Source organism: Heptranchias perlo, chromosome 4 (genome assembly GCF_035084215.1).
Source record: "Heptranchias perlo isolate sHepPer1 chromosome 4, sHepPer1.hap1, whole genome shotgun sequence".
Classification (NCBI taxonomy): Eukaryota; Metazoa; Chordata; class Chondrichthyes; order Hexanchiformes; family Hexanchidae; genus Heptranchias; species Heptranchias perlo.
In genome coordinates, this window is record NC_090328.1 from 112,240,219 (window position 1) to 112,263,705 (window position 23,487).

At 46.4% G+C, this 23,487-nt stretch overlaps 1 protein-coding gene across 1 annotated transcript in view; it reads right to left on the reverse strand.

The window, feature by feature from the left end:
• The window catches only part of LOC137320664 (ADAMTS-like protein 1), a 613,156-nt gene that overhangs the window by 398,571 nt on the left and 191,098 nt on the right, over nt 1–23,487 (reverse strand). Inside the window, exon 3 of the mRNA XM_067982343.1 lies at nt 16,768–16,895. Within this exon, the coding sequence (XP_067838444.1) occupies nt 16,768–16,895 (128 nt within the window). The remainder of the gene's footprint in view (nt 1–16,767; nt 16,896–23,487) is intronic.

Here is a 23,487-nt window from a genome sequence, read left to right on the forward strand (position 1 = left end):
CCAATTCCCTTCTCCCAGCCGTTCTTTTCACCACAATCCCTGCTTCTCAGCTGTTCACCGCCTACCCTGTGCTGACATTTCTCTTCTCTGCCATTCCTGATTCTACCATTTCTATTCCTCCCCTTTCCACCTTGATGTCTTTCTTATCCCCCCATTAATTTTTAATTTTAATTTTCCCTCCATTTGCCTTTCTCCTCCAGTGTTATCTTTTCCTCTCATTCGTCTCCCACTCCTCCCTCTAAACGTTGATTTCACCTATTCACCTTTCTCATCTACTTTCATCTCTGCTTCTCCTTCCCTTCATTACTTTTTTCAGCTATCAAGAAGATAAAACTACAGTGCAGACATAGACACATAAAAGGGGCAAAATACAGATAAAAACAAACCACCACACGTAAAGGTACTCATTGCAAAAATTACAGCGATCTGGCAGCAATGCCTCTCACCAGACCAAACATCACTTCAGAGAAAGAAATTAACAGTTCATTGCAACACACATATCATCAAAAACATTAATTAGGCATACGCAGACACAAAAAAACAAAGTAAACCAGTAACACAGATACAAATAAACATCAGATGTAAGTTCCATCCGACAACTCACAAACCTGCAATTCCACACAAATTACTCCAGACACACAAAAACACACAAGATACAAACATAACAGAAAAATCACCTGAATAAAAAAAAGACATCACGACACAAGACGAAGACGTATGGAGTATGATAAATATCACAGAGTGGGACAAATATCACAGAGTATGACAAATATCACAGAGTGGGACAAATATTACAGAGTATGACAAATATCACAGAGTATGACAAATATCACAGAGTGGGACAAATATTACAGAGTATGACAAATATCACAGAGTATGACAAATATCACAGAGTGGGACAAATAACACAGAGTGTGACAAATATCACAGAGTGGGACAAATATCATAGAGTATGACAAATATCACAGAGTGGGACAAATATCACAGAGTATGACAAATATCACAGAGTGGGACAAATATTACAGAGTATGACAAATATCACAGAGTATGACAAATATCACAGAGTGGGACAAATATCACAGAGTATGACAAATATCACAGAGTGGGACAAATATCACAGAGTATGACAAATATCACAGAGTGGGACAAATATTACAGAGTATGACAAATATCACAGAGTATGACAAATATCACAGAGTGGGACAAATATCACAGAGTATGACAAATATCACAGAGTGGGACAAATATCACAGAGTATGACAAATATCACAGAGTGGGACAAATATTACAGAGTATGACAAATATCACAGAGTATGACAAATATCACAGAGTGGGACAAATATCACAGAGTGGGACAAATATCACAGAGTGGGACAAATATCATAGAGTGGGACAAATATCACATAGTACCACTCGCTGTGAACAACACTACATGAGATCTACTAATAATATATTAAAAGTCTTGCATACAGCATAAGTGTCACATTAACTTCCTGTAACACTTCCCCAGTCACACTTTGTTCTTAAGACTACTGTTCTTATAAAGCAGTGTATCCTTTGATTCACCTTGAGCTCGACCACAGCATAGCTCTGCCAGTGTAGAAATATAGATTTTATTTAATATTAATTGCAAACAGCAAAAAGCAAATAGTTCACTGAGGGGGCGGTGGGGGGTGGGGGTCGGTGAGGGGTGCTGGAACCTTGCAGAGGGTAAATCTGAGCCCAGTGGAAACTGATACTTTTGACTAATTATACATTTGAAAACAATTTTCAGCAACAGTAAGATATGTAATAGTATATGATCCTCACTAATTAATCCAGAATGAATGTTTTGAAGTTTTCCGTGTTACTTTGTAACATCAAAGAATTTAGTCTAGTAAGAATATATGAAATAAGAACAGGCGTAGGCCTTATGGCACCTCGAGCCTGCTCCGCCATTCAACAACATTGTGGCTGATCTTCGACCTCAACTCCACTTTCCCGCCCAACCCCCATATCCCTTGATTCCCCTAGTCCAAAAATCAATCTATGTCAGCCTTGAATATACTCAACGACTCAGCATCCACAGCCCTCTGAGGTAGAAAATTCCAAAGATTCACAACCCTCTGAGTGAAGAAATTCCTCCTCATCTCAGTCTTAAATGGCCGACCCCTTATCCTGAGATTATGCTCCCTAGTTCTAGACTCTCCAGCCGGGGAAACAACCTCCCAGTATCTACCCTGTCAAGCCCCCTCGGAATCTTGTATGTTTCAATGGGGATAAAAAAGGAGGGGAGTGTCAATTTTGGTTAAAGAAACAATTACAGCTGTGAGGAGGGATGATATATTAGAAGGATCATCAAATGAGGCCATATGGGTTGAGCTAAGGAACAAAAGAGGGGCAGTCACACTGCTGGAAGTGTACTATAGACCCCCAAACAGTCAGAGGAAGATAGAAGAGGAAATATGTAGGCAAATTTCTGAGAAGAGCAAAAACAGTAGGGCAGTAATAGTAGGGGATTTCAACTATCCTAATATGAACTGGGACACAAACAGTGTGAAGGGTATAGAGGGCACAAAATTCTTAAATTGCATTCAGGAGAACTTTTTTAGCCAGTACGTAGCAAGCTCAACAAGAGAGGGAGCAGTTCTGGATTTAGTTTTAGGAAATGAGGCTGGGCAGATGGAAGGAGGATCAGTGGGAGAGCATTTTGGTGGTAGTGATCATTATTCAGTTAGTTTTAGCATAGTAATGGAAAAGGACAAAGATAGAACAGGAGTTAAAGTTCTCAATTGGGGAAAAGCCAATTTTACTAAGCTAAGAAGTGATTTAGCAAAAGTGGACTGGAAACAGCTACTTGAAGGTAAATCAATGTCAGAGCAGTAGGAGGCATTCAAGGGGAAGATTCAAGGGGTTCAGAGTAAACATGTTCCCATAAAGAAAAAGGGTGATGCTGCCAAATCTAGAGCCCCCGGATGTCAAGAAGCATACAGGGTAAGATAAGGCAGAAAAGGAAAGCTTATGTCAGACACTGAGGGCCCGATTTTACCAGGGGTGCAGGTTGGCAGCGGGTGGTCAGTCGGGTTCGAGGAAAACGCGCCATCCGAATTGAGTGCGTTGCGCGCGCGCGATCGCGGGATGATTGATGTAATTAGCCGGCAGTTACGGGTTCCGCGCTTCTCAGCTGCGTGCCGGCAGCCTGCGCATGCGCATTGACGTCTGGGCGATGGTGGCGCTCTATTTAAAGGGGCAGTCCACCAAAGCCCCTCCAGCCACAAACTATACTCCGTGAAGGATGGAGGAGCACAGGGGTAAGGCTGCTCCCCGTTTCACGGACCACGCCCTCCAGGTGCTGCTGGACGGGGTCCGCATGAGGAGGGAGACGCTGTTCCCCACAGATGGAAGGAGGTGCCCTGCCAGCGCCACCAAGAGGGCATGGGAGGAGGTGGCCGCTGAGGTCACAAGCAGGGGAAACACCACCCGCACTTGGATTCAGTGCCGCAAGAGATTCAATGACCTCACCAGGTCCGGGAAAGTGAGTACACTAACGCACTCTGCGTCACTCCGTCTTCCACATCACCTCAAACACCTCACAACCCCATCTCCACTGACAGCACTGCGCTCCCGCACCAATCCTCACAGCCACCCAACTATCATCCTCACAGTGCCTGCACGTACCCACCGTCCCTGTCCCCACTCGACCACTACCACACACCCCAATGCCCATACAATGGGATGGCCATGTGGCACACGCATCCTCCCATCCATCTGGCACACGCTCAACCCACTCACACCAATGCTTGAAGCGTCTCACATTGTAATCATCACTCAATAACGTATTTGTGTTTTGCACTCACAGGAGAAGATGGCCAGGAACGCACGCGATAGGGCACGCACCGGAGGGGGCCCGCCACACGAGGTGGCCCTGACAGACGCCGAGGTCGAGGCACTGGAGATCAGCCGCACGCTGCATTGCCTGTCGGTGGCGGATGGCGAGTCTGGTCCTGGCGAAACGGCCGGTAAGGGAAAGCTGGCACTCATCGCTCATGATCGCGAATGATCTTAGCATCACATGGCATATGCCGCACCGCCACATTTGGACACATGCCTGATATTGCCCTCTGTTCTCTTGCAGGGCCGTCTGCGATCGACGTTTCGGTTGAGGGCGATTCCTCAGAGGACATGCCTGTCTCTGAGGGTGCATCGTTACACATGAGCCTTGCATCCACCAGCGCAGATACACACACCTCGGTGAGTCCCCCCCCTCAGTTAGTTGGGATTGCACATGGTGAGTCACCGCGCACACGTGAGCATGAGCAGACCCTGGTGGCAGGGTCAGCCGCGGAGGGTCCGCGTCGGTGGGAGCACTCTTCTCCAGGCTCTGCTCAGCCGGACCCAGATGCTGAACCCAGGGGGCCACCAGTCAAAAGGAGAGTCGTCGAGGGGCACCAGCACATTGCTGAGGTACTGGGAGAGGTGCCACGCGCACTTTCCACAATCGCACGGAGGATGGAGGAGTCCAACTCCTGCATAAGGGGAATGGTGGCACAGGTGCAGGAGGGTATCGCCGAGATAGTGTCGCAGGGACGTGAAGGCATCTCTGAGATAGTGTCGCGGGTAGGTGTGGGAACGTCTGCGGTGGAGGACAGGCTAGCCTCCCTCGAGCGTCACGCACAGCTCACCAATGAGTCCATCCAGGCCCTCACAACGGCTGTTCGGATTCAGGGCGAGCAACATTCTGCCGCCATCAACAGGTTGACAGATACATTGGAGGTGGCCTTGCAAGGTCTCACCCATGTCATCCAAACTGCCGTCCAGCAGGGTGGAAGGGGTGATGTGGGCCTTGGCCATGAGAGGGAAGATGGTGAACGGGGAAATGGAAATGTGGACGCTACTCAAGGCGCCCCCACGTCTCACCCGTTGCCCCCCTCTCAACCAGTGCCCGCAATAGTCCATCCTCTCCAGGTGGCCGAGTCTGCCCCTGCACAGGTGCAGGAGGAGCAGTCTGTGGAGGTGCCCTCACGGGCACCGAAACCCAGGGGGCGTCGGCCCAAAGCATCTACCAGGTCAGGGCACGAACAGGAGCAACCTGCCACCACCTCTGCTGGAGCCACAGGGGTAGCACCACGTAGGGGTACCCGGAAACGAAAGCCTAAAGTTCCGTGAGCACACAAGGATTGCACCAGGGTGTTTGTCTATTTTTTTTTATTTCCACTCTTTGAATGTCAACACAAAATAAACTCACTTTTTCTCACCAATGCAGCCACCTCTTGTCCATAATTCTGCGGCTTGCGCAATATGTCCCTTCCGTGCGCCTCATCATGACGACGACCACCCCGTCCCACCCATTGGGCATAATACAGTGGGTGCAGGTGTACAGGCACCACTCTTCTGTGGAGGGAGCCAGTATGGACCCTCGTCTGTGCACGTTATGACATGTGAACGCCTCACACAGTGTGATGTTAGGAGAACCGTTGACATATGAGTGCCTCCCTGGCCTGACGAGCACGCAGGTGAGCTGGTGTTCGGCCCATGGGTCGTTCCTCCTCTCCCCCCTCCTCCTCTTCCTCCTCCTCCTCCTCCTCATTGTCGTCCTCAATGTGGGTGGCGGGTGTGCATGGGGCCTCCTCCAGCGGCACCCCTCTCTGTAGTGCCATGTTATGCAGGGCACAGCAGACAACTATAATTCGTCCCACTCGGAGTGGCGTGTATTGGAGCGCCCCCCCGGAACGATCATGGCACCTGAAGCGCATCTTGAGCAGCCCTATAGCCTGCTCAATTGTAGACCTGGTAGCAATGTGGCTGTCATTATATCGACGCTGCGGCTCGGTAATGGGGTTCCTCAGAGGTGTCATAAGCCACGTGTGCAGGGGATATCCCTTGTCGCCGAGGAGCCAGCCGTTGCCGGTGTTGGGTAAGTGGAAGAGGGGCGGGACGGGACGGTGGACTCCCTGAGGACGAAGGCATCGTGGCAGCTGCCAGGGTATCTGGCGCACACGTGTAGGAATCTCTGGCGGTGGTCACAAATGAGCTGGGCGTTCATGGAGTGATACCCTTTCCTGTTGATGAACAGCCCTGGCTCATGTGGAGGTGCCCGTATTGCTATGTGGGTGCAATCGATTACACCCTGCACCCGTGGGAAGCCAGCCACAGCATGGAATCCAACCGCCCTCTCCGTCTGGCTGCGCTCATCCATGGCGAAGTTGATGTAGGTCGAGGCCCTGCGGAACAACCCATCGGTGACATGCCTTATGCACTTATGTGCAGACGACTGAGAGACCCCGGTGATGTCCCCCGTGGCGCCCTGGAAGGATCCGGAGGCGAAGAAGTTGAGGGCAGTGGTGACTTTGACGGCGACGGGTAAGAAGATGCTGCTTGGTCCATCCGGGAGCAGCTCGTCATTAAGGAGGCTGCAGATGTCGGCGACTACCTGGCGAGTGACTCTGAGCCTACGTATGCACTGCTCCTCAGAGAGGTCCATGAAGCTGAGCCTCGGTCTGTAGACCCTGTGCGGAGGGTAGTGCCTCCTGCGACGCATCTCTCTCTGCGGATGCCCTCCATCCTGCTGTACAGGTGGATGTGCCACAGCACCGTGTTGTGGGGATGCACGTCTCTGAGGCGGACGGCGTGGACTGCGAGGCTGGTCATGCTGTTCGTCCTCCGAGGATGTCAACGCAGCACCCATCTGGCAGGTGTAGGTCTGCGGGGTTGTGCACGCTAGAAATGTGTGTCCTCGCACAGGGGTTGCACTTCCACGCCGGTGAATCTTCTGGCTTGGAGGAGGGTGGTGGAGGGCAGGCGTTGCCCAATGTTACGGAGTGTCCTCCTGCGTTGGTGAAGGCTCTTCCCCCCCCACCTGTGGAATGCACCTTGGCAGCTGCCACAGGCTGCTGGCTGCAACACGTCCGTTGGGAGTGAGAGTGTTTCCCCCAGTATGGGAAACAGTCTCATTTCACCGTAAAATCCCACACTTGTTAAAAAAACAGCTCAAGCAGGTCATTTAATGACCTGAAATACCTAGATAAATACATTCAAGTGGAACCCCGCTGGCTTTAATTGCCTGCGGGATTCCCACCAGCGGGGGCTGCGCACGCACCTCCGCACGTCAGCGCGGAACCTGGAAGTGGGCGGGATCGAGGCGCGATCCGGTCCCGCTCCTCGATTTCGGGATTTTAGAGGCCCCCCCGCCGAGAACGCACCCGAGACCCGGTGCTAAAATCGGGCCCTGAGAATTCAATACTACAGAAAGCCTAGAGGAGTATAGAAAGTGCAGGAGTGAAATTAAATAGGAAATTAGGAAAGCAAAGAGAGGGCATGAAAAAATATTGGCAATTAAAATCAAGGAAAACCCATAGATGTTTTATAAATACATTAAGTGCAAGAGTATAACTAAGGAAAGAGGAGGGCCTATTAGAGACCAAAAAGGTAACCTATGTGTGGAGGCGGAAGATGTGGGTACGGTTCTTGATGAATACTTTGCATCTGTCTTCACAAAAGAGAGGGACGATGCAGAGATTGTAGTTAAGGAGGAGGAGTGTGAAATATTGGATGAGACAAACTTAGTGAGGAAGGAAGTATTAAGGGGATCAGCATCTTTGAAAGTAGGTAAGATATCAGGACCGGATGAAATGTATCTCAGGCTGTTAAAAGAAGCAAGGGAGGAAATAACGGCGGCTCTGACCATCATTTTCCAATCCTCATTGGATACAGGCACAGTGCAGGAGGATTGGAGGACTGCTAACGTTGTACCATTGTTTAAAAAGGGAGCGAAGGATAGACCGAGTAATTACAGGCCAGTCAGTCTAACCTCGGTGGTGGGCATATTATTGGAATCAATTCTTGGGACAGGATAAACCGTCACTTAGAAAGGGACGGAGTAATCAAGGATAGTCAGCATGGATTTGTTAAGGGAAGGTCATGTCTGACTAAGTTGATTGAATTTTATGAGGAGGTAACAAGGAGGGTCGATGAGGGTAGTACCTTTGATGTAATCTGCATGGATTTTAGCAAGACTTTTGACAAGGTCCCAGATAGCAGAATGGTCAGAAAAGTACAAGCCCATGGGATCCCAGGGAGAGTGGCAAATTGGATCCAAAATTGGCTCAGTGGCAGGAAGCAAAGGGTAATGGTCGACGGGTGTTTTTGTGACAGAAAGGCTGTTTCCAGTGGGGTTCTGCAGCGCTCAGTACTAGTTCCCTTGCTTTTTGTGATATATAGTAATGATTTGGACTTAAATGTAGGGAGCATGGTTAAGAAGTTTGCAGATGATACAAAAATTGGCCGTGTGGTTGATAGTGAGGAGGAAAGCTATAGACTGCAGGAAGATATCAAAGGACTGGTCAGGTGGGCAGAAAAGTGGCAAGTGGAATTCAATCAAAAAGTGTGAGGTAATGCATTTGGGGAGGGCAAACAAGGCAAGGGAGTAAACAATAAATGGGAGGATACTAAAAGGTGTAGAGGAAGTGAGAGACCTTGGAGTACATGTCCACAGATCCCTGAAGGTAGCAGGACAGGTAGATAAGATGGTTAAGAAGGCATATGGAATGTTTTCCTTTATTAGCCGAGGCATAGAATATAAGAACAGGGAGGTTATGCTGGAACTGCAAAAACACTGGTTAGGCCACAGCTTCATTACAGTTCTGGTCATCACATTACAGGAAGGATGTAATTGCACTAGAGAGGGTACAAAGGAGATTTACCAGGATGTTGCCAGGACTAGAGAATTTTAGCTATGAGGAAAGATTGGATAGGCTGGGTTGTTCCCTTTGGAACAGAGGAGGCTGATGGGTGATTTAATTGAGGTGCACAAAATTATGAGGGGCCTAGATAGAGTGGATAGGAAGGACCAAGGGTCGGGCGAGAATGAGGAACTGAAAGAAATTAGTATTAGTAAAAAAAATAGTACTAGATAAATTAATGGGACTGAAAGTCAATAAATCCCATGGACCAGATGATCTACATCCCAGGGTTTTGAAAGAGGTGGCTATAGAGGTAGTGGATGCATTGGTTGTCATCTTCCAAAATTCTATAGATTCTGGAATGGTTCCTGCAGATTGGAGGGTAGCAAATGTAATCCCACTGTTTAAGAAAGGAGGGAGAGAGAAAACAGGGAACTACATACCTGTTAGCCTGACATCAATAGTCGGGAAAACGCTAGAATCTATTATAAAGGATGTGATAACAGGAGACTTTGAAAATAATAATAGGATTTGGCAGAGTCAACATGGATTTATGAAAGGGAAATCTTGTTCGACAAACCTATTGAAGTTCTTTGAGAATGTGACTAGTAGAATAGATAAGGGGGAGCCAGTGGATGTGGTGTCTTTGGATTTTCAGAAGGCTTTCGATAAGGTCCCACACAGGAGGTTGGTGAACAAAGATAGAGCACATGGAATTGGGGGCAATATACTGGCATGGATTGAGAATTGGTTAACAGACAGAAAACAGAGAGCAGGAATAAACGGGTCTTTTTCAAGTTGGCAGACTGTGACTAGTGGGGTACCGCAGGGATCGGTGCTTGGGCCCCAGCTATTCACAATCTATATCAATGATTTGGATGAGGGGTCCAAATGTAATATTTCCAATTCTGCTGATGAGACAAAATTAGGTGGGAATGTGAGTTGTGAGGAAGATGCAAAGAGGCTTCAAGGGGATATAGACAGGCTAAGTGAGTGGGCAAGAACATGGCAGATGGAATATAATGTGGAAAAATGTGAAGTTATCCACTTTGGTAGGAAAAACAGAAATGCAGAGTATTTTTTAAATGATGAGAGATTGGGAAATGTTGATGTTCAAAGGGACCTGGGTGTCCTTGTACATGAGTCACTGAAAGCTAACATGCAGGTGCAGCAAGCAATTCGGAAGCCAAATGGTATGTTGGCCTTTATTCCAAGAAGATTTGAGTACAGGAGTAAAGATGTCTTACTGCAATTATATAGGGCCTTGGTGAGACCGCACCTGGAGCATTGTGTACAATTTTGGTCTCCTTACCTAAGAAAGGATATACTTGCCATAGAGGGAGTGCAACGAAGGTTCACCAGACTGATTCCTGGGATGGCGGCATTGTCATATGAGGAGAGATTGAGTAGACTAGGCCTGTATTCTCTGGAGTTTAGAAGGATGAGAGGTGATCTCATTGAAACATACAAAATTCTTACAAGGCTTGACAGGGTAGATGCAGGGAGGATGTTTCCCCTGGCTGGGGAATCTAGAACCAGGGGTCACAGTCTCAGAATAAGGGGTAGGCCATTCAGGACTGAGATGAGGAGAAATTTCTTCACTCAGAGGGTGGTGAATCTTTAGAATTCTCGACCCCAGAGGGCTGTGGAGGCTCAGTCATTGAGTACATTCAAAACAGAGATCGATAGATTTCTAGATATTAAAGGCATCAAGGGATATGGGGATAGTGCAGGAAAATGGCGTTGAGGTAGAAGATCAGCCATGATCTTGTTGAATGGCGGAGCAGTCTCGTGGGGCAGGAAAGCCTACTCCTGCTCCTATTTCTTATGTTCTTATGACCTATTTCCCTTAGCAGAGAGGTCAATAACCAGGAGGCATAGATTTAAAGTGATTGGTAGAAGGATTAGAGGGGAGCTCAGGAAAAAAAATTTCACCCAGAGGGTAGTAGGGGACTGGAACTCACTGCCCGAAAGGGTGGTAGAGGCAGAAACCTTCAATTCATTTAAAATGTATCTGGATGTGCACCTGAAATGCCGTGACCTACAAGGCTATGGACCAAGTTCTGGAAAATGGGATTAGGCTGTTTGGCTCATGGGCCGAATGGCCTCCTTCTGTGCCGTGAATTTTCTATGATTTTTATGATTCCCTGATCACCTCTCATTCTTCTCAGAGAGTATAGGCCCATTCTATTCAATCTCTCCTCAAAGGACAACCCTCTCATCCCAGGAATCAATCTAGTGAACCTTCGTTGCACCGCCTTGTTTCCCCCAGAGTCCAGAAATCTGTCTACCTCAGCCTTGAATATATTCAACGACTCAGCATCCATAGCCCTCTGGGGTAGAGAATTCCAAAGATTCACAACCCTCTGAGTGAAGAAATTCCTCCTCATCTCAATCTTAAATGGCCGACCCCTTATCCTGCGACTATGCCCCCTAGTTCTAGACTCTCCAGCTAGGCGAAACAATATTTCAGCATCTACTCTGTCAAGCCCCCTCATAATGTTATATGTTGCAATTAGATCATCTTTCATTCTTCTAAACTCCAGAGAATTTAAGCCTATTCTACCCAACCTCATCTCAGGAATTAATCTAGTGAACCTTCGTTGCACCGCCTCTAAGGCAAGTATATCCTTCCTTAGATAAAGAGATCAAAACTGTTCACAGTACTCCAGGTGAGGTTTTACCAAAGCACTGTACAAATGTAGTAAGATTTCCTTACTCTTGTACTCCAACCCCCTTGCAATAAAGGCCACCATGCCATTTGCCTTCCTAATTGCTTGTTCTACCTGCATGCTAACTTTTGTGCTTCTTGTACGAGGACACCCAAGTCTCTCTGAACATCAACATTTAATGGTTTCTCACCATTTAAAAAATATTTTGTTTTTCTATTCTTCCTACCAAAGTGAATAACCTCATATTTCCCCACATTATGCTCCTTCTGCCATCTTCTTCCCCACTCACTTAACATGTCTATATCCCTTAGAAGACTCTGTGGGAGCTAAATTGGGCCATGTAGCGCCCATTGTTTCGGCGTTACACAGCCTCTCCAACATCCAAGATGGCGTCTTGGATGCGCACGCATGTTTCCTGCGTGACATGCACCAGACGCCATTTTGGTATAGGAGTTGGCAAACATAACGCACGCTGGAATCATATAAAGTAGGGTGAAAATGGCTTCAATCAGTGTGCAACACTGATTTAAAGTGATGCACAGGATTTTGGGATGTAACGCTCAACTGAATGCACAGTCTTAACCCCAACCATCTGAACGTGTCTTAGAGTGCATGGAGGATCCCCCACCACCGGCGCTATTTAAAGGGACCATGCAGGATTTACAAGTTAGTGGCTGGATTATTGCTTCTGGCTGCCAGACATTTGTAACTGTTTTTTGAGGTCTCCTAGACTTCTCCTAGGACGCAGGGACATAGCCTAACACTTGGAGCCGGGACATGCAGGAGTGAAGGTAGGAAATGCTTCTACACGTAAAGGGTGGGAGACGTTTGGAACGCAGTTCTGCAAACGGCAGTTGATGTTAGCTCACTTGTGAATGTTAAATCTGAGATTGATAGATTTCTGTGAAACAAGAGTATTAAGGGCTATGGGGCTAAGATGGGTGTAAGGAGTTAGTTTACAGGTCCACTATGATCTCATTGAATGGTGGAACAGGCTCGAGGGGCTAAATGCCACTGCTACTTGCTGCCTCTTGATAAGCGCCATCTTCTCCTGCAAGAAAGTGGGACGTGTGTCTGGGTGATGTGCCTGTCATGGTTGAATAGCTGCCAGTGTGTGTGGCTTGTGAGTTGTGGGTCGGCGGCTTGAAACAGTGGTACTGTGTAAGGGCGAAAGGAAGCATCCGATTGGAAGAGTTGAGTACTGTTGGAAAGAGTTTATTGGTATGTGGGGGAAGGGGGGTGTAGTGCGTGGTGCAGTTGGTAGGAGACGCCACTTGACAGTTGACCTCACTCTCCTTGACCATTCATGTCAAAGCATTGAGCTTCTTCCTGAACTGCATCCATGTTCATGATGCTGTGCGTCTGGCATTGACTTCGTCCCCCGTTGCCTCCCACTGTCTTTTAAGTATATGTCTGGAGGGCCTCTTGCCCCCACCTCCCCCAGATATAGGATGTCCCTCCTTCTGTCCACCTCTTGCACCCAAGGTCTCTAGTGCATCAGCAGAGAACCTTGGTGCATGTACTCTCGCAGGCCTGGTACCAACTCAGATCGGCAGATTGGTAAGGTCTGGCGTGCAGATTGGAGGATGTGGGATTTAGTAGTGCACAACCTTTATTCAATGTTTTAACATAATTCATCAGTGTGTAAACATAGGGATGGGATCTGCATCTGTGCTTTATGTATGTGATGTCTGATCTCTGTTCATACTCCATGCAGACAGCAGACTGTTATTTTCAGCAAATAACAGGTACACGCTATCTTTAAGAGATTTCTAAGAAACATCCTCCCTTTAAGAGATTGAGCTCATCTAGTGTTGGAAAGTGCAAATTGCATTGATTCCACATGCAAGGCCTGGAAAGGAATGCCGTTTGCAGGTAAGTGCTCCCTTACGTCCAAACTTGCGTCTTACCTGCTCAGGGTCCGTCGGGCACGGGGTGTTTTACCATAGCCCAGAACGGACCCTTATCCAATTTTTCCCCCATTGGGTGCTAAATTGGGCCATGTAGCGCTCTTGTTTCGGCGCGACACAGGCTCTTCGACATCCAAGGTGGCGACTTGGCTGCGCACGCACGTTTCCTGCGTGATGTGTGCCAGACACCATTTTGGTATAGGAGTTAGCGCTGGCGCAGATAACAAACGCTGGAATCACGTAAAGTAGGGAAAAAATGGCTTCAATTAGTGTACAACGCTGATTTAAAGCGATAGACACGATTTTGGGACTTAACGCTCAACTCAACGCACGGTCTTAATCCCGACCATCTGAACGTTTCTTAGAGAGCCTGGAGGACCCTCCACCGGCACTATTTAAAGGGACCATGCTGGATTTACAGCTTAGTGGCTGGATTATTGCTTCTGGCTGCCCAGACATTTGTAACTGTTTCTGGAGGTCTGCTACACTTGAATACTAGGATGCGGGGACATAGCCTAGCATTTAGAGCCACGATGTGCAGGAGTGAAGTTAGCAAATGCTTCTACGTGCAAAGGGTGGGAGATGTTTGGGATGCTCTTCTGCAAACGGCAGTTGATGCTAGCTCACTTGAGAATTCTAAATCTGAGATTGATAGATTTCTGTGAACCAAGGGTATTAAGGGATATGGGGCTAAGGTGGGTATATGGAGTTAGGTCACAGGTCCACCCTGTTCTGATCGAATGGTGGAACAGGCTCGAGGGGCAAAATGCCACCGCCACTTGCTGCCTCCTGATACGTGCCCGCTTCTCCTGCAAGAAAGCGGGACGTGTGTTTGGGGGATGTGCCTTTCTCAGTTGAATAGATGCCAGTGCGTGTGGCCTGTGAGCTGTGGGTGGGCGGCTTGCAATGGTGGTAATGTGTAAGGGTGAGAGGGTTGAGTACTGATGGAAAGCATTTGTTGGTATGTGGGTGATGGGGAGTGTAGTGCGTGGAGCAATGGTTGCGGCTACTGGTGTAATTGGTATGAGACGCCACTTGACAGTTGACCTCACTCACCTTGACCACTCATGTCAAAGCATTGAACTTCTTCCTGCACTGCATCCATGTTCATGATGCTGTGTGCCTGGCATTGACGTCATCCCCTACTGCCTCCTTTTGGGTGTATGTCTGGAGGGCCTCTTGCTTCCCCCCCCCCTCCCCCCCACCGTGGAAATAGGATGTCCCTCCTTCTGTCCACCTCTTGCACCAAGGCCTCTGGTGCATCAGCAGAGAACCTTGGTGCATGGACTCTCAGATCGGCAGATTGGTGAGGTCTGGCATGCAGATTGGAGGATGTGGGATTTAGTAGTGCGCAACCTTTATTCAATGTTTTAACATAACTCATCAGTATGTAAAAATAGGGATGGGACCTGCATCTGTGCTTTACGTGTGCGATGTGCGATCTCCGTTCAGACTCCGTGCAGACAGAAAGCTGTTATATTCAGCAAATAACAGGTACCAGCTACTTTTAAAAGATTTCTAACAGACAGCTTGCATTTAAGAGATTGGAGCTTCTCCCTGCTGGTGGAAAGTGCAAATTGCATGGAATCCTTGTTCAATGCTGATTTCCAACGCAGATTGCAGGTAAGTCCTCAGGCCTGACAAAAATCTCATCCTGCCTGCGCAGGGACCATTGGGTGCATGGTTACAGCGGATCGTGCTCCTCTCGCCCAAAAACAGGCCCTATCCAATTTTTCCCCCTTTGTGTCCTCTTCACTGCTTACTTTCGCACCTAGCTTTGTATCATCAGCAAACTTGGATATTACATTCGGTCCCTTCATCTAAGTCATTAATATAGATTGTAAATAACTGAGGCCCAAGCACTGATCCTTGCGGCACTCCACTAGTTACAGCCTGCCAACCCAAAAATGACCCATTTATTCCTACTCTCTTGTTTTCTATCCGTTAACCAATCTTCTATCCATGCTAATATATTACCCCCAACCACATGATCCCTTATCTTGCATAATAACCTTTTGTGTGGCACCTTATCGAATGTCTTTTGAAAATCCAAATATTCTACATCCACTGGTTCCCCTTTATCTACCCTGCTGGTAACATCCTCAAAAATGTGTCAAACACGACTCCCCTTTCATAAAACCGTATTGACTCTGCCTAATCATATTATAATGTTCTAAGTGCCCTGTTACCACTTCCTTAATAATGGATTCCAGCATTTTCCCGATGACTGATGTCAGGCCTGTAGTTCCTGGTTTTCTCTCTCTCTCTCCTTTCTTGAATAGCAGGATTACATTTGCTACCTTCCAGTCCACTGGGACTATTCTAGAATCTAGGGAATTTTGGGAGATCACAACCAATGCATCCACCATCTCTGCAGCCACCTCTTTTAGAACCCTCAGATGTAGATCATCAGGTCCAGGGGATTTATCAGCTTTTTCTCTACTGATCTTAATTACTTTAAGTTCCTCACTTTCATTAGTCCCTTGGTTCCCCACTATTTCTGGTATACTTGTTGTGTCTACTATTGTGACGGCAGATACAAAATATTTGTTTAACGTCTCTGCCATTTCCTTATTTCCCATTATAATTTCTCCTGTCTCAGCCTCTAAGGGACTGTTAGTTCTATCTTATTCTTCAACATCTTTACAAATATAAATAATTTATAACTCAGTGAGTTCTATAGAAATTAAAGGAAAAAAAGTTTTGTTGAGATATATTTAAACATTTCTGTAAGGTGTGAAACAAACTCTAGCAGCAATGATGCTACATGCAGGCTCATGGCATCAGGAATGGGAAGTCAAAACTGCACCCATACATTACCTGGCAAAGCTATGATACAGGGAACATATGGGCAGGCTCAACCAAAGGACACAGGTTACAATGCATCCAATATCCAACATATTTTTTGTTTATGTTAGGGCAATAAATTTCTAATTTGGGCACTCCATGTCAGCCTTGAGGATTCCCAACATTTTTAGATGCAAAGTAACTCCTTCCTTCACTCTGCCCAACAATTATCTCAGTGCCAACTTCAGAATAACATCCTCTACTTTACCAGTGTGACATTTTCAAACCCCCTCACCAGTCATCCTTGTGAGATTGCCATTTTTTGCTAATATAAGGGCAGTTTATGTGGTTTAGGCTTAAATCCCCCCAGTTTGTCCCAAACTTATTTCATTTAAGACGCTTGAAGCTGTCAGGGTGGAGACTTTCATTCAATCGGTGTGAGATGATTGAAACCCAAGTCAGGGGGAAATAAATCCAAAGGGTAAAACTGGCTACAGGTTGGTACAGAATTGACAATCTCACTCAGAGAGGCTATAAGTATAGCAAGTGCTGGAAATGTATGCAATCACACTGAGGAAGCAAGGAGTGTTCTTTCGAGTCTGAGGTTAAGGGATATTGTTGGGGCCGAGGGAGTTTAGCTTACACCTTTTTTGTGTTTCATTTCCAATATTGATATCACTTTATCACTTTGCTTGGGCAGGAAAAAGGATGGGGAAGAAAAAGGAAAAAGGAAGAGTTTACCGGCTGCTCAAGCATCGGCGCAATGAATACGAAGCTCCACCCCCGCAGGTTCGTGAGCACTCACTCCACGGACCCCACGCATCCCACTGGGAGTCTCCCTCCTCCTCAGATCGAGCTGTTCGTGAACTCTGAAATACACAAGTTAATCTTTGTCTGAAAATGTATTCATACATTCAAAATAGCAGATACCAAAGTAGACAGGCATCAGCAAAAATTACTTCTCCTGTTTTATGTAAGATTGAGTTGAGTCCAGTTTTGTGGGGCTTTAGCCCTGAAGGTAGATTATACATAATTAAGAATAATAAGGGATTGTTTTTCTAAGGATAAGTGAACAGTTCATATTTAACTTCAAGTCCTTTAATGTGGATACTTTGATCTCTTTATTAGATTCGTTTCAAATGCTATATTTCAGTATTTTCCTCAGGTTTTTATTCTCTCACGAGGGTGATTTAATTTTCAGATGTAAAATTTACCATAAGAAGTATTGTTTCTGAATAAGATATCATACAAAACAATTACATCAAATGACTAAACCATTGAAAAGGTAAGTTGAGTCTGAATTATTTCCTCAACTTGAAATCCCCACCATTTGTCCATATTATGCGCTCTTGCCCTTCATTCTGTCTCTTCCCACCGCCCCCCCCCCACCCACCTCACCAGGGTAGTAGAGTGAGGGGGTAATTTCGTCATCGTGGAAATGTTTGTGATCTTGAAACAAATAAGCCCACTGCAAATGTCAGATTCAGTCTATTACAATGATCAGCAGAACAGGTGGCAGTATTACATGATAGTGGTGTCCAAAGTGGCTAGCAAATAATCTCTCGGGGGTTCCCAGATATTCAGTGTCCCACCAGTTTACAAACAAGAACAACAGGTTGCTTAACAGTTAATGTATGCACGGTCAATGTGATCTCTTGGACTGGTTTCGATCGCCTGAGGGAGGCGGAGAGAAATTTTACAGATTTCGTTTTTCCCTTATTGGCCCTGGGTTTTTCTCTGTACTTTTGCCAATCCCAGGAGATTACATGGTGGGGGGTGGTGGGAAGTGTCTAGTCAGGATGCCTCAGGCATCATGAATGTGGGGCAGGCTTGATGAACCAGCTGGTCTTTTCCTGCTCGTCATTTCCCTATGTTTGTATGTAGAGGGTCACTGTCTTTGTGTTAACGAATTTGGGAAACGTGTTTTTTTGTAACTCGAGGATGGAGAGGATTCAAAACAGCAGGTATTTTTTAATCACAATTATGTCATATACAAACAATGTACCAATGTATTTTAATGCAGTTCATTTGAAAAAAGAGATAAGACAAAAACTTTTTCAGGAAAACAATGCCCTTTAAAACCTCAGTATCATACCCAATGAAACCTTTGTAGGGCCCAAGAAAAAAAGTCTGGAAGCCCAGAGTTGGATCCAGTCCTTTAAGATGAATGGGGGTGCAAATCGCAGACTGGCGACAGCACGAGTGGGAAGACTGAAGCCATTGTCTTTGGTCCCCGCTGCAAACTCCGTCCCTAGCCACCGACTCCATCCCTCTCCCTGGCCACTATCTGAGGTTGAACCAGACCGTTCGCAGTCTTGATGTCCTATTTGACCCTGAGATGAGCTTCCGACCACATACCCGCTCCATCACCAAGACCGCCTACTTCCACCTCCATTACATCTCCCGACTCCACCCCTGCCTCAGCTCATCTGCTGCTGAAACCCTCATCCATGCCTTTGCTACCTCCAGACTGGACTATTCCAATGCTCTCCTGGCTGGCCTCCCATCTGCCACCCTCCATAAACTTGAGCTCATCCAAAACTCTGCTGCCCGTATCCTAACTCGCACCAAGTCCCATTCTCCCATCACCCCTGTGCTCGCTGACCTACATTGGCTCCCAGTCCGGGAATGCCTCGATTTTAAAATTCTCATTCTTGTGTTCATATTCCTCCATGGCCTCGTCCCTCCCTATCTCTGTAACCTCCTCCAGCCCTTCAACCCTCCGAGATCTCTGCGCTCCTTCAATTCTTGCCTCTTGCGCGTCTCCGATTTCAATCGTTCCACCATTGAGTGCCGTGCCTTCAGCTGCCTAGGCCCTAAGCTCTGGAATTCCCTCCCTAAACCTCACTGCCTCTCTACCTCTCTCTCCTCCTTTAAGACGCTCCTTAAAATCTACCTCTTTTGGTCACCTGTCCTAATACCTCTTTATGTGGCTCAGTGTCGAATTTTGTTTGATCATCGCTCCTGTGAAGCTCCTTGGGACGTTTTACTACGTTAAAGGCGCTGTATAAATGCAAGTAGTTGTTGTTGGTGTAACTTCTGTACAGTGCAGCAGGGTGTTCAGTCCTTTAAGATGAATGGGGGTGAAAATCTCAGGCTGATGACAGCACGAGTGGAAGACCCTGGCCTGCATCACCCAGAAGGATAAGCCTGGATTTGAACTCCCGGCGGAAGTCGAGTGGACAGGCCCCAGGCGGCCTTTCGCAGCCTGTGGCCTGGAAGATTTTAACTCTAGCGCTAGCTGGTCGGTGGGTGGAAGCAGGAGGCTACTGCCGGGGACCCAAAGCTACAGGCCCCAGCTGTCAGGTTAGTGCTCAAGGTGGGGGAGGGGGGGGGCGGCGGGGGAGCATTGTGGTCAGGGGGGGAGGGATGGAAGCCCAGGGCAGGGGACGCCCAAGGTTTCCTTCTGGGGACCAGAGGAGAACTCTTGCTCCTCCTGGCCCATAAGGATACAAAAGAAAATTAAAAATAACTTACGTTTCTCTGGCTCCGGGTTGGCCTGGCAGAGAAGGCACGGACCTTGGGTTAAAATTACAGTCATGCCCCGATGATGTCATCAGAACCAGATCTGCATACTTACAGAAGGACCTCTCTCTGCATTCGGTGAGTGTCACACTCACCTGCTCGAAGTAGCAGGTTAAAATTACAACCCGTAGGAAGGAAGTGGGTTCGGAGGGGGTAAGTCACATGTGGCCATTTTAACTACCCACCCGTCTGGTTTCCACCTGGTAAACTGGGTTAAAATCGGCCGCACTAATACACTCCCTATATTGGCATATCACACTTTGCGGCACATGTGAGCAGGTTCACCGGGATGTTATCAGCAAGAATCTGCGACCTATGAAATGCACATATGCAGCATAATGCCGAACTGTCCTCTACATATCCCAGTCTTGCAATAATCCTGAGATAATTAGAAGGGAATTTAGTCAAAGAAATATTATCTTCAGTTGTGAGCCCATTAAAGCACAAGAAAATATATTAAATGAAACATCCCAGGTACTCCCTGGGAACTGGTTACAGGAGGCGTCAAGATCGGCCTGAGAACAGGCACCTTCCCAGCTGCAGGCATCAGGCTGGGTGGATGAAGAAAAGGCAATAAAAATAAAATGGGGACAATGTACCTAAATATTCACATTAAAAATAATTTACTAAAAGTCAGTGGTAGCACAGCTTGCACAAGTGGTCAGACCCTGTGATGCCCACACAGTGAGTTTCCCATTACAGCCAGGCCATCCCAGAGTGGTGTCATCCCAGAAGAAAGGAATATCGGCACATCTCACAGACCCAGCTCTCAGAACTGGCAGAACTTGCCTGCCTTCTTGGTTGGGGAATGACATGTGGCAGGAGAAACTCGAAGGAGGAAAGAACATAATTGATCCATGAGTCAGACACTAGAGATAAATTTAAGATTGTTACCAAAAGAACATATGGAGAGCTTAGGAGATTTTCTTTGTGCAGAGGGTTGTTAGAGCATGGAGGCCTAGACTTTCTGCTCAGGAGATGCCTCTAACTCTGGCCATATTTCTGGCCTTGGGTCATTTAACCGGCCTCCACCAGGGAGTCACGCCACTAGGGGACCGGCTGGAGTGGGGCCTACCACATTGGGATGAAAACCCAGCCAGCAAAACACATTTTTTTCTCAAGAATATTGCTTTTCTGGATGATAGGATCTGTGCGCTACCGTGCTCTGAGAGCACTTGCAAAGGCCTCTCATCTCTTTTTGCCATGAGGGTCCCCTCACTGACTGTTGAATTCTGGACACTGGGGGGGCAATCAGGCAGCTCCTTGACCCTAGTATTTGAAGAGTGCAAATGGTGGGAAACATGGTGGAGGCTGTGTTTCTCTCAATTATATAGGCCCGCCCATCTATATATAACCATGGAAAATGGCAGGGTAGTGGGGATGCAGCTGAACATGCCCTGAATAGCTTTATACCTCCACCTGCCCTACATTTGCTGAAAATAGCTTCAGGCAGTGGCTTAACAGGTGAATGCACCTTGTCAAAAGCTGTACTGATGTGTAAAATACTCCCAGTCCTTTGTATAACTTCTGTCAAAAATTGAAATTAGTTTTGACAAAGGCAGAATGATCAGCAGTAAAAAAAACACAACTTGTCTAAAGAAAACTTTTTTGCAATTTGTATGTGGATCAGTCTGTACTTAAATATTTTCAAAATTTTGAAATGGTATTTTTGTTTAAGGAATTAATAACTTTGCATCAACTCAAAGACTTGAGTTGTGTAGACCATGGTTAGTGTAATCTAAGGTATTTGAAATGTACACGGATGTACAGGAAATTTCACTACTGTTTCCTCCACACAAACGGAACATATTTTCCAAGAACATACCATAGTTTAATTACAAACAGCAGTCGTTTGCCCTTCACTCTGTACTATGTCAGCATTTCTAGGATTACAAAAATGCTCCTCCATTCTGTTGAGAAATAAAACCCACTTTTTATTCCATTTGTTTAATTTTTGCTGTGGCTCCTGATAAACCAACTAAATAGTGGTACTTCAGATTGGGAGTCAGCTTTTTCTACCACTTGGTAGTACTTTTGTTTGAACTATTTTAGAATTAGAGTACAATGGCAGATATCAAACCCTGAAGGTGTTTTCTGGTCTTTTATATCACGTTTTAAGTAGGACAACACATAAAGGGGCAAATTACAGTATTTTAAATTCATTACTTTAATTGCCTAGAAGCTGTTATCCAGAACAGATGAAAAATAAATTGATGTTCGATATTCATAATGTTTATAATGAGAATTTGGTTCTAATTTTGAAAGGTATGCAATGAATAGAGTGAGCTGAAATGCGATCTCCAATCTTGGCATGTTAAAAATATGCAGCTACACGCCAACACTTTATACTCTGTACTTAGAAAAGCTCTCATGCATCACATGATTCTTTTCCCCAGTGGCCATTTCCAAAGCTTTAGTGAATCTTAATTACCCTCAATACAGTCTTCAGTCATGGTCATTATCTGCTTCAGTGGCTATCAGGAGATGCTCCTTTACAATCAAACGCCTCAGGCCAGTGATTCACTGTCACTTTTTCTCAGTTCATTCACTTCTTCTCATGGTTCTACTGTACTAATGCAGCTCATTGAACCAGCTGTTTCTATTTATTTTAATTTGTTCAAAGTGGATTGCCTTTTAATTTAAAGAGACAATATGTCTTTCTGTCAGCAATTGTGCTAAAGAAACAATGAACCCAATTTTCAAATTCCAGGTGGAGACACAAGTGCTGATTGTGACAATGCATGAGGTAATCAGAGGGCTAGTGTCCGTGCGTGCACCTTTTTCTAAATTTGGATGTTCACGATTATACAGTTACTAGTAATTTAATGGCAGGGAACAGAGCAGCGTGGCACTCCAAGAAACTGGACCATGCTGAGAATTTTTCAAACCACTTGCAGTGTGCATCAGCAACATCTGTCATACCACAAAAGAAACCCTGCAATAATGACAAATTAAAACATCCCAGAACAGCAAAAACATTTTTTAAAATTTATTCTCGGGACATGGGTATTACTGGCAAGGCTGGCATTTATTGCCCATCCCTAATTACCTTCAGAAGATAGCAGTGGGCTGCTTTCTTAAACCGCTGCAGTCCATGTGCGTTTGCCACAACTGACTGGCTTGCTAGCTAAGAGTCCACCATACTGGTGTGGGACTGGAGTCACATATAGGCCAGAGGGGGAAGGACAGCAGGTTTCCTTTCCTAAAGGATATCAGTGAACCAGTTGAGTTTTTACTGATACCAGCTTTTTATTTCCAGATTTTGTTAACTGAATTCAGATTCTCAAACTGCCATGGTGGGATTTGAATGCACGTTTTCTGGATTATTAGTCCAGGCTTCTTAGTCTTAGCCAGCATAATGGCAGCCAGACCTGGCAAGCAGATAAGCAGGCCTGATGGCTATCAGAGGGGTGTCCCCCAGAGTCTCACCTCTGACTCCAAATACTGTGAACGTAAAACCAACACCAGGAAGATACTGACAAGGGTCACTGGCCCTGGGTTGGTGGTATCAGGTCTCACTGTGAATTGCCAGATTGGTAATTAATTATCAAGGTGGCTTAAAACCGAGAAGAGTTACAAATAATTACAAACCCTTCCCCCAAAGCAATGGGGTCCTAATTCACATATGCTAATTGGAGTGCAATGACATTATCAGGTCCCAAAAGTGATTTTAATTTCTGCCTGAGTGAGGAAGCCATAATAGCTGTCCCAGCAGGTGAAGGCCAGGGTGAGGTGATCAGGAAATTGAAGCGGCCTCCAGATAAATTTCCTACTTTCCTTTGTGGAGCCAGGAGTATGAGTGTTCCTCAGGGCCATACAAGGAAAGGTTAGGTATCCCCTGCCCCGGAATTCCTCCCCTCCTTCCTGGCTATGAAACCTCCCGGATTCATTTTCCCCGTCACTTATCTGAGTGTCAGTGGGCAGCCAAGGTACGGC